Source organism: Rhinolophus ferrumequinum, chromosome 9, assembly GCF_004115265.2.
Source record: "Rhinolophus ferrumequinum isolate MPI-CBG mRhiFer1 chromosome 9, mRhiFer1_v1.p, whole genome shotgun sequence".
NCBI lineage: Eukaryota > Metazoa > Chordata > Mammalia > Chiroptera > Rhinolophidae > Rhinolophus > Rhinolophus ferrumequinum.
Genome location: NC_046292.1, coordinates 22,324,627 through 22,336,787, shown reverse-complemented (window position 1 = coordinate 22,336,787; position 12,161 = coordinate 22,324,627). Strand labels below are relative to the sequence as shown.

Sequence of the window (12,161 nt, the reverse complement as noted above, 5' to 3'; positions counted from 1 at the left end):
GGGTGGGGATTGCTTGATGCTTGTGATAAACAATTATAAGAAAGCACTATTTCTGCTAAGGTGCACTGTGTTCCGTGGACTCTGCTGAAATGCATGCTGATGTATGTAAAGTCTGCATGCAAAGGATAACAGCATAAAAGAACATGTAGATCATAAAGTGCATTAGAGTATTCACATGCGAGTACTACATTTCTATGAATAAAGCTCAAATCAGTCATTTTCCCTATTGGCTCCAACTGAAAATCAGATTATAATTTTGAAAGATGTTACCATCATCTGTTGAGACTACAGAATAATAAGTGTTCCCTCCCTCATTGGGATACAACCTAATTGTTAAGACTCCTGATTTAGGAACAGTCATGTTAGGAGAACAATGAATTCAATGCACATTAGCCAGTCTTAAAGCAACTCGAAATTTACCATCAGAGGAATCTTGAAAAAGTCTCAGAATTAAGTACCATAAAACAAAGTGGTTATTCATCTATTTATAAAAAATTGTTTTTAGAAATTAACCATTTTAGCCCACAAATTGGTATCAAGGACAATCATTAATTAAAGAATAAGAGAAAATAATTAACAAAAAGTATCATTTTTGAGGTATGTCGTGAAATTTAAAAATATAATACACGGAGCCTCTCAAAATTATATCAAACTTGTGATACCTTTCAGACACCTTTATGAAGGTCAGTTCTTTACTTCTGGTATTTAGATTTTACCTTTAAAACAAAAATGCTCCAACTTAACTGTAGTTTTGGAATATTTCATAATTCATACAGGGGAAGAGTTTAAACTTAACTTTGTATCCTAGGAGAAAAGTTTGTTCTGAAAAATGACATAAACAAGATATGCAAAAATGCTTAAAGTACTTGAGAAAAACTTGTTCAAATAGTTTTATATATAAAATTTACATATAAATAATGACATAAAAACATGTCAATATATACTGTAGGGACATTACTTAGCACTATTTGAGTAACTAGTTAAAGATATATGTTGTTGAAGATGATTAAATTCTTTCAGACTTTCTAATTCTGATAGGCTTCTTTTTATAATTACTGCAGATTGGTGAGGTTTGACATCATTTCATTTCAGTAGACAATACGGGGAGAAACTGTTGAAAGAGAACTGTTTAAAATCAAAACTTGTCCAATCACCAGTCCCATCACTTAAACTTTCTGACCTTAATTGCCTCGTTTATAAGAGACAATAATATTTACCTTGCTGATTTGGTGAGAAAAATGTGTGAGAGAGCACTTTATAAATAATATAGCAGTACATAAATGTTAGAAATTGCTCTTAAGAACTGGTAAGAACTTCCAGTTTTTCTTGTTTTGGGGTTTTATTTTTTTTTTAGAGAGGAAGAGAACTATACTGACAGATCTTCACAGACTATCTTGACTTTTACGCAATATTAGTTTCCTGCTTTAAGAAAATGATATCTGTATATAATCTCTGGTCAGCCTCTACTTTAGGTATTGTTTTTCTTAACAATACTGCCTACATAAAAGTAATTTTTTAATGACAAAAAGTTCAAATATGAACAATTTCAAACATTTTAGATTTTGTCTTCTGCCATAATCCTAAAACATGTTAGGATATCAGAATAATGATAGATAGATGTGGATCTTAAGTTAATAGAAAGCCTTAGTTCAGTCAGGTTGGGTGCCTGACTCTTAAATGTGCTCTTTATACCTGGTTTCCTGTGAAAATTCAATATTAGTAGTTTATGTGTTTTTGAAACATCTTGAAATTATAAAGTTTGGTTGTGGTAAATTTATTTAAAATACTTTTTGAGAATGTTTTTTTTGCTAAGTAGGTCTCCCAACGTTAAAAGCAAAAAGGTATTTCTGTAATAAAAGTAACAGGTTTAATTGTTCATCATGCCAACTCAAGCTAGGCTTTTCTTTCCAGTGCAGCAACATATGTTAGGGCAACAAAGTTCAGAATGGATACAGAGGCCTGTTCAGAAGCATGCAAATGATATCAGGTTAGTCTGGTCATTTGTTAACCAGACTCTGACCATGGAAAGAGAGAGACACAGGAAGTCAATGTAAGTTGCAGACATGCCAGCCTTGTCAGTTCACATGACAGCTACCTAATGTTGGGCTTTATTTCCTTTTCTTCTTCTTCTTCACTATCATCAACCTGTTGTATGACCAGATCAGAAGACCCATCCTCTACAATCTCCACATACGACCTATTCTCGTCTTCACTCAAGTGCCATCTGGAATCCTTATCTCCATCTGATGGGGACATGAGGTGCTGTTCTGTTTCCAAATCAATGGGGAGGCTGTCTATGCCAACTTCAGCAAGGCACTCATTGCAGAGTCTGTAGCGCCTGGTTCCTTCCTGTACCACTTGACCTGTTACATCAGTCACGTGGCGTTTGCATTTCCTGCAGATTAGTTTGCATGCTTGATGAATCTGTGTAGAGATTTAAATAGGGATAAAAAACGATTTTTCAAAAGCAAGACAGTTTGATATTCTAAGTACCAGTCATAAACTTATGTTCAAAAGCCAAGCATTAATATTAGCATCTGGTTATTTCAAAAGATCACAGGTTTTGGTAATAAGTATTAAAGACCAGCTTTCTCTAAATAATGGCTATAATGTTTTTATGATTAATAGCACATACTTAATAATTTCACATATCCCTTAATCCAATAGCATTTTAATATCGGAGGTAACAAGGAACAGCTTTTTCAGAATAATAATGGCAAACACTTCATACACGCCACGTACTATTCTAATGACTTTACACATCTTAATTCGGGGGTGGGGAACCCTCATTTCATGTGACTCTTAATTTTTTGTCATTTTGCTAGGAAAAAAATATGGTCCCAAATTTAAATTTATCAAAAAATATTTTTGGTTAGAGGATTGTCTGCCACTTTTATTAATGAAACATCAATCTAGTAGAAAGAGGACTGGACTAGGAACTGGACTGCTTGAGTTCTAGTCCTGATTTTGTTATTTACTAACCTGTCATTTACTAACAAAGTAATTTAAACATAAACCTGCTTCCAGGGTGATAGTCAAAATATTTAATAACTGGTGAATATATAAATGGGCACCACCCAATCAGAACAGAAGCCTGATTAATCAGAATGGACACTAGTTATAAACAACCACGATGGTGGCTGTTACATACCAGCCAGCCTATTTATCCTGCCTGCTTCCATTATTACTACTGGGGATACATCTCAAGTTGTGAGGACCAAATGAGTTAATATGTATGAAATGCTTTGGGAAAAAGTTGTAATTGATCAATAATTACATATTATAGTTAGTAATAAACAACTTTGTTCATCAGCTGTCAGAGCAGTAGATTATATGGCCTAATCTAAAAATTACTACAATTAATTGTATAATGCTGAATTAATGTTTATGGTATATTCATTTAGATAAAGTCAGAACAGTATGGAAATAGGCCACCAAACAGAAATAGTCAAAAAACCCAAGAAAAGTACTAATGCAGTCTAGTAAAATATCTAAGAAAATATATGGGACTACCACTCGGTATAGTTATTGCCTTCTGCTTAACTACTGACATATTAATCAGTACATATTGGAAGTACACAATTTGAGTGTACCCTTATTTCTCCTGACATGGTAATCGTATGATTATCATTTGTGGCATTGTTTTTGTTACAAAGTTCTGACACAGGTTCATGTTCTCCCCCTAATTCCAACACAATTTTGAAGTCAAAGAAATGAAGTGAAACACTATAATGTTAAGACTGAAAATTTCATCATGAACTCATTATTTTAAAAAAATGTATCTTTTAGCTCTGTTCACTGAAACAGTATAAAAAGAATGACACCCTAATAACAATGAGTACCCTAGGTGTCCAAATATTGGTTTCTAATTTTAGTCCCCACTAAAAGGAACCAAAGCTCCTTTGAGAAATGGCTGTTTCTAGTTTTGTGGCAGGGAAAGTACAAGGTGAGCCTAAGGGCTCTTTGGAGCCAGAAAACAAGGACACTTTGAAAATTTAATGAAGTTGTGACAAAAGGACACAAAGAAGCCAGCTTCAAGGTGTCTGCACTGGACAAAACTGATCATTGTGGAGTATCAAAAAGAATAATAATTGTTATGGATCCAAACACAACGAATCAATACAAATTCATGAGATCACATGCTATTTAAAAAAACAAAGCCAGATAACAATTCATGAATCATTTGAGACTACTATTTAATCAACTCTTTCCTTTGAAAACTATTAAAGAATTAAAACATTTATCCTGCTTCTCTTTCAAAGTAATCAAATAGCCTCAGCTGATGAGGGAAAGATTTACTTTACAGAATTCCAGCTAATAATGTAGAAGGAAGAATAAAATTAGTAACTCATTCCACAACTTCAAATAAAATTAATAATGTGAGCAGAGATTATCAACTGGTGTTAATGCCCTGAAATAAATGGTTGATGGGGAAATGGATAGTTGCATGGTACCAAAATAGTTCCACACAGGTTCCTTTTTAATAAGGCAGCACCTTTAGCTGTACAAGGGTGGCATCACAGTATCGTCACACGAATCCACTGATCAGTTGTTGTGTTTTTTTTAACTTTTATTTAAGTGTGTTTTTCCAGGACCCATCAGCTCCAAGTCAAGTAATTGTTTCAGTCTAGTTGTGGAGGGCGCAGCTCAGTGGCCCATGCAGGGATCGCACAACCTTATTAAGAGCACTGCGCTCTAACCGACTAAGCTAACCAGCCGCACCCAGTGATCAGTCTTACTACGGATGGTGCGTCCACCAGATAATTATGTGTCTCCTAATGTGACACAATATGAAATACACAATTGCATTCTTGATGCATTCTAGCCAAAAGTATTCAACTTGAATCCATTAAGGCTTTAGATAAAATTTCTAGTTTATAGAAAACACAGTGGAGAGGAATAAGCTACATGATACCATGTGGAAGCAAGCAGAGAAATAAATCTAGAGGTACGATATTTTGTAAAACAATTGGCTAGATATCTGTAGTAAGTCAGTGTTATGAAAAAGAAGGGGGTGGGGAAAATTATGTTATCTTAAAAACATATTTAAGGGACCTAACAATGAGATGGAATACATGGTTCTGGCTTGGATAAACCAGCTATAAAAGGTATTTGAGGGACAATAAGGAAATCTGAAATTGAACTGGGTATTACATAAAATTTTACTGAGATGTAAACGTACAGACTGTTCACTGAAAAAAGCAAGTTATAAAATATCATGTACAGTATGATCTCATTTTGGTAAAAAAAACACAAATGCACATGATAAAGGATTAAAAATGGTAATATCTGGGTGGTAAAAATATAGTCTTTTTATTTAATTTTTACTCCTATTTTTTTACCTTTTATAATGCATATTTATTACTTTTGTAATAAAGGCTGTTTTAATTTTTAAAAATCTAGCTTCATGAGGTTAATGACGGCAGACATTTTGTCTGATTCAAGAATCACTAGTAGATGCTGAGTATTTGAAGTGGTGATTCTGATCTAGACATTTAAAACATTTTCATAGTTTACATCACCTCTGGCTCTGAAAAGACCAGTATATAAAAATGTGTTAGATTTTAAGTGCATTAAAATGGATGTTCAAAAGAGTATCTCTTATTTCAAAGTCTTAAAGGAGAAATATATATACATATATAAAATTATGTATTATACAAAGTAAAAACATTAATTAAGAAAAATTTTAATATGGGGGAGTTATGTGAAAAGATTTCCCTCACAAATTACATTATCCTAAAGCAGATAAATGCACGTATTTCTTAAGAAGTAAAAGATGAAAAATCAAATACGTACTGTTCGAAAATGGCTACTTAGATGGTCTAGCCTGCTAAATCGTTTTCCACAGGCTTGACACGGATAGGGTCTTTCTCCTGTATGACAACGAAGGTGGCGCTTTAGGTCTGCTTTCCGCTTAACAACATGTGTGCAGTATGGGCACTTGAATCGCATCCTGGGCAGATCACCTGTCAGGAGACAGTTTGATTAAATCACTGCAAAGTTCATAATCACAATTCTAATAACAAAAAGAATCCAAGAGTTGGTGATTCCAATATTGAAAAGGTAGATGAAAAGGAGAAGAAATCGAATTAAGACTAGATTGTCAGTGTAATCCTAAGTACAGAACTATAACTTAAGTATTTGAGATAATTACAAAGTCTGGGTAAATTTAGACTGCCACACTTCCCTTTTTATCAAATGTCATAGTCAATAGATATTAAATGTAAAAAGGTAGTACTGGATTTTAAAACTATTGACACAGTCCAAAAGTACTTAATGTTTAAGCTTTTAAGTAACTTGTTTTATTTACATGTGTTTATTCCCTTTGCCTTGATTTTTCATACACTTGTACTACTTTTAAAGGTGAAAAAATTTTCAAGGATCTTTTAATTTTCCATTTTGAAACATACGCTTGGAGGCAAACTTCATCAATTTAAGAGCTGTTAATTCAACTGTTCATTATTGAAGCTGGATTTAAATAACCTAGAATTATAAAAGGGCAGAGCCCAAATAAAGACAGGATAACTTTATTGCTGTTTTAAAATGCAAGAACGATTTCCCATTTTTGCTGTTATTTGTTTGCCTCGGTCGATGGTTAGAGCTCAGCAGAACTTTCAGTCAGCTCTATGATATACTATGTCATATATTTTCATGTTAGTATCCTGCAGAAAAATGTGGTTAGTAAAAATCAAGGAGGTTGCTATTATTTAAAAACGTGTTATCTAGTGTCCTATGGAAGGAGAGAAGGTTAGCACCCCCCACACACAAGGATGGAAGACGCCCTTGGGTGTCACAACATGCACACAAGTGGGCATCTAACCATCGAAAAAAGTAAAAATATGTTATCTACAACCAAATTTTTTGAGATTTATAAGACAACAAGGGAAATGTGAATACTGACTGGCAATTTTGTAATATTAAGGACTTGTTAATTTTGTTTAGGTACTGGTATTGGTGTTTTTTGGTTTTTGGTATTGGTGTTTTTTGTGGGGTTTTTTTAAGACTATATTTTAGGGACACATTCTAAAATATTTACAGATAAAAACATATGCTATCTGAGATTTGCTTTAAAATGATAAAGGGAGGGGTTAAAGGTAGGGGTACAGATGAAACAGGCTGGCGGTGACTTGAAAGTTGTTGGGACGGGATAATGGGTGTATGGTGGTTAACTAAATTATTCTCTTTACTTTTGTATATGTTTGAAGTTTTTCTAAAATTAAAAATTTTAAATGTATAATCTAAATCTTATTCTATGCAGGAGTTCCATTTTATCATAATTTTCCTTTAAATTCACATGTAAACTGTTAACATCAAGGAAATTTGCTAACTGATTAATTGGGGGGAATGGGGTGATATGCATTCCTAATCTCTGCTCTCTATTTGTCTTAAGGGGGTGAGGGGAGGATTACTTTGAAACTATCAACCCACATAATCTCTCTGCATTTTAACTATCATAAAAATGAGATATCTCAAGTTGTTGCACATGAATTACAGTATCAGTGTTATGGGTTGTATGTTAAGTATTTTTAAAATTACGTATAGCTTAATGAATTCAGATTTAGTCTAATTTCTTTTGGATATTGGATCTGTGAACAATTGCAAATATGCATGGTTGCTCTATTTAACTTTTCGGTATAAAAATACTCCTTCCAAGTGAATACTCAGGGGAAAAAAAAACTTTTTAAAGTGAAATCATATGTCTTAGGGGTTGAATCATTTATAACTTTAAACATTTAATAGTAATCTAATCACCCACAGATAAAGGTTGGGAAAATCATGGGTTTTGACCCTTAGAACTCTATTGTTTTGACTGTCATTAAATTTATCCAATATTACTTTTAATTTAAAAATTTTTAATTTGTTTTATGGAACAAGTTTTATTAGAGAAGAATGACTTTTAAAAAATCACTTGGTTCAATGGCTCATAACACTTGAAAGTAAGGGCATGTTAAGATAGACTTGACAGGCGTTATTGGAACCTGAGTGAGGGGACGGTTCTCTTTTCGGGTACCTGGAAAACTCCTTGACGTGACATCAGATCCCTGACCATACTGATAGCCGACCGGAGTTGAGTCCACTTCAGCATCCACTTGTGCTTGTTCTTCAGATTGGGAAATGTGGCTGGAAGAATCAGATGTTCGTGCTTCTCGTTTGCTTGACTTATAATGAACAATTTCAGACGGCTGTGACAACCTCAAATGTTTGGACTTTTTAATGGAGTCTTTCCTTTGTTCATGCTTGGCCAAGGGTTGTTGAGTATTCCTTTGGGAGGTTGGATGGTAATTATACTTATTCCAAGATTTTCCACTTATTACAGCTGTTCCTTGATCTGGGCTTAGGTGAGAATGTGGAGAACTGCTTTCTTTTTGCCAGCTACTGCTATACAAAGAGGAACGTTCTATACCATTAGAACTGGCATCTTTATCAGAGAGACTGAAATAGCGATCCTTTTCTTTCTCACTAATGTCTAATGAAGATTTAATAAAGGTCTTACATACACTAATGACATCAGTCATCTGAAGGAAGCTGGCAGCTGACATCACTTCTATGACATTCTGACCAGTAAGAGAGAGTTTGCCAGAATAGACGAAGTCCAGGATAACTGTGAAAGTGTCAGGGGAGAAAGCCTGAAATGTAGCTGTGGTTGGCTGACTTGTCTCCTTTGAATTCTGAGAAAGAAGCATTTTAAAGTAACCACTGCTAGCAAATAGTACATTTCTATGTGCTTTGAAGACCTTCCCTTCAACTAGAATACTGCAATCACAAAACACATCTTGCCGGCGCTGCTCATTCAGTTGTTGCAGGAGGTGAGACTGATGAGAGGAGATTTCCATTCTGAAGAGGAAAAGACACGTGGTTACCAACCACGAAGTAACATTGTTTTTCTAAGATGAGTCAACAAAAATAACGGAAACACTTTCTTCTTAGAGAACATAGTCTCTAAGACACAGAGGATAATAGATTTCAGGATATCATTTAATATTGTGCTATTAGTTAGTAGATTTTTAGACAATTATTTGTTCAGTCAACAAACTTCAAGCATCTTCTATAAATCAGGACTTCTGCTATATGCTGAACTAAACAGGCTTGATACTTGCCTTCATGTAGTTTTCAAATCTAGAGAGAGTATCAGGCATTACACAAATATTCATATGAAGTAATAAATGACAAGTTAAGTGCTAAGACAGGAAGAGGATGCTATCAGGAGTATCAAAAGTTAAACTAGTTTAGACTGGGATGGAGAAGGTTAGGGCACCTCTCTGATAAGTAACATATAAGCTGAGACGTCAAGGGTGACCAGGAATCAGCCAGGTGAAGAACGAAGGGAAAAATATTTCTGATTCTACCAAAATGGTGGTCTGGAGAGTGCTGAAACTTTCCTGCCACAAATTTCTAGAGATGCTGTCTAAAATGTAACCAAAGCTTTTTAAATGTATGGCTGAGCTTGCAAGAAAGAAGAAGAAATCCGTAGATGCCATAAGTGGAGAGAGAGCAGAGCCGGAACAACGATGTGGACTCAGGTTTTTATCAGTAACGGAAGTTGGAACCTTCTAAGGAGCACAATCTTAATGAAAAGGGACAAGTACACTTTGCCCATAAGTCCAGGGAAAAGGTCAAGTTTATCTTTGCAGGGCCTTGGTTGGGATAAAACAAACTGTCCCTAGGTGAGATACCAAACCCAAGGTTGTACCTTGTGAAATTACGGAGTCCAAATTTATTTTACCTGCTCGGTGTGGGAAACCTGGAGCTGAAAAATTAACGAAAATTAGTCCTGGGCTGCTGGTGCCCATGGGTCATCTTGCAGAAGCAAATGCAAAACTGTTCAGGAAGGATGCTCTCAGAACCCAAGCCCAGTAGGAAATAAGCTCTGCTTAAGCTGAACTCAAAATCAGTCCCCTCTTTATACCAAGTGGATCATTTCCAATATCGTACTACCAGGATGTCTAATATCTCCTATGGTAAAATCAAACAAACAAGCAAGCAAAACCTCTGCTTCATTTCACATCTACCTCTAGCTACTACTCCATTTCTCTGCTCCCTTTCCACAAAATTCATTGAAAAGAGTTTTTTGGTTTGTTTTTTTCATTTGCTGTCTTCACTTCTCCTGCTGTTCTTTCTCGAACCCATTCTAACCAGGTTTTCATCCCCATCCATCACAACCATTTAAAAAAAAAACACAATCACTCGTAACTTGCATGTTGTTTTAAACCCAATGGTTATTTCTTCGTCCTCATTTTACTGACATAGTACATGACTCTCTTCATCCTAAAACACTTTCTTTACCTGACTGTCAGGGCACAATTCCTTCATGGTTCTACTGACCACTCCTTTTCAGTCTCCTTTGCTGGTTCTTCATTTTCCTAATCTCTAAACTGGGGGACTGAGGACACGCTACCCCAAAATAGGGCACCTTCGCATATTCAGTATTTTGAATTGAAGGAGTTCGAGAAAACAAGAGAAGCAGGGAGATCACTCTGACACCCCCCACCCTTCTCCCCTGCAACAGGTCATAAAACCCTCATGTGAGGGTTGCCCTCCCTACACCCAGAGGAACGGCACCTCCTTATCTCAGAAGAAGGTGACACTGACAAGAATCTGAACCAAAAAGCTTTGCTGAATTTCCCCGTTAAGGTGCCATATTCCCCCATGACGGTCCACTCTTCATCAAACCTAGCATAAATATATTCAGGTTTAACTATTTCATCATTTGCTTATGAAGGTTTCCGTGTCACATAAGACTTATGTTAAGGAAATCTGTTTGACTTTATCCCGTTAATCTGGTTTTGTCAGTTTAATTTTTAGATCCAGCCAGGAAGAGGGTCAAAGAAAATTTTTTCTTCCTTACAACTGGAATGTCCCAGGCTGTGGGGCTCAGATTTCCTCTCCTCTACCTATATCATACCCTAGGTGAGCCTGCCCAGTCTCAGAGTTTTAAATACCACCCTTCAGTTTGTGACTCACAGATTTATATATCTAGTCCCTGACCTGTTCCCTGAATCTTAGACTCACATATCTGTTTACCTGCATCTCTGCTTAGATGCTTGCTGGGCATCATGAGCTCAACAAATTCAAAATCACATTCTTCATTCATCCTCATCTTAAACCTGTCTTTCCTACAGTATTATCCATTTCAGGAAATGGTAACTCCATTCCAGTTGTTTAAACTAAAAACATTAAGAGCCATTTTTGACTCCATGTTGTGGGCTTCATATTCAAAACAAATCCAAAATCCTTACTCCTTCTCTCCACTGCTGCTGTTACCACCTTTATGCAAACCACCATCATCTATCATCAACAGCCTCTTAACTAGTCTCCTTGCGACTTCAGCCTAGTCTGAATGCAGCAGCCAGTGACCCTTCTAAAACATAAGTGAAATCATGTTACTCCTCTGTGCAAACCCTCCAATGGTTCCCCATCCAACTCCCAAGTTCTTCTCTTGACCTAAGAGGCCCTACATGACCCACTCCAGGTCCCTCTTTACCCTCATCACCTCTGCTCTACCCTCACACATTGCATTCCAGCGACAAGGACCTCTGCTCGCTCCTGAACATTCCAGGCCCGTTCCTGCCATGCAGCCTTTGCACTAGCTGTTCCCTCTGCTTGGAAAGTCTTCCCCCAGATATACACACATAGCTCACAATCTCACATCTTTCAAGTCTCTTATCAGAGATGCTTCCCTCTATCATCCTACACAAGCAGCCCCTCTCCCTCTCTATCCCCTTATTTGTGAATTGCCTATTTTCTCCTACTAGAATTTAAGGTCCAAAGGAGCAGAAACTTTGCCTGTTTTGTTTACTTATATACTCCCAACTCCTCGAATAGCACTTGAGCACACAGTTGATGCTCAATGTTGTTAAACGAATAAATGAAAAATAAAAAGTGTTAAAACATAGAAGGAAATCATTCTTTATACAGAAGAATGAGCAGGCACAGAAACAGGAGAATAAGAAACCCAAGAATTTCAGAAAATTGAATCAAAGCCTGATAGTATGTTTAAAATGGTCAAAGAGATAACAGTTGATATAGACCAGAATAGAGTTATAAGCAGAGACACTGGAGCCAGGTAGCTTGATTTGGATATTCTAGCTCCACTGTACACTGTAGACCAGTCAAGTGGTCACATAAAATTAACCATCACACCTCTCCAGCAGATAGTTATT

The 12,161-nt window shown here is 36.0% G+C and overlaps 2 protein-coding genes and 1 pseudogene across 7 annotated transcripts in view; 2 read left to right on the top strand and 1 right to left on the bottom strand.

Moving 5' to 3' along the window:
* ZBTB8OS (zinc finger and BTB domain containing 8 opposite strand) overlaps nt 1-8,128 on the top strand; it is a 28,380-nt gene extending 20,252 nt beyond the window's left edge. Inside the window, exon 7 of the mRNA XM_033114435.1 lies at nt 8,008-8,128. Coding sequence (XP_032970326.1) covers nt 8,008-8,046 — 39 coding nt within the window. The 3' untranslated portion in view covers nt 8,047-8,128. The remainder of the gene's footprint in view (nt 1-8,007) is intronic.
* ZBTB8A (zinc finger and BTB domain containing 8A) overlaps nt 1,758-12,161 on the bottom strand; it is a 37,766-nt gene continuing 27,362 nt past the window's right edge. For all 6 annotated transcript variants that reach the window (XM_033114430.1, XM_033114431.1, XM_033114429.1 and 3 more), the window contains 3 exons: nt 8,012-8,835; nt 5,797-5,966; nt 1,758-2,424 (listed from right to left, as the gene is read on the bottom strand). In XM_033114430.1, the coding sequence (XP_032970321.1) occupies nt 2,092-2,424; nt 5,797-5,966; nt 8,012-8,834 (1,326 nt within the window). In that variant the 5' untranslated portion in view covers nt 8,835 and the 3' untranslated portion in view covers nt 1,758-2,091. The remainder of the gene's footprint in view (nt 2,425-5,796; nt 5,967-8,011; nt 8,836-12,161) is intronic.
* Nucleotides 6,726-6,863, top strand: LOC117027885 (uncharacterized; annotated as a pseudogene).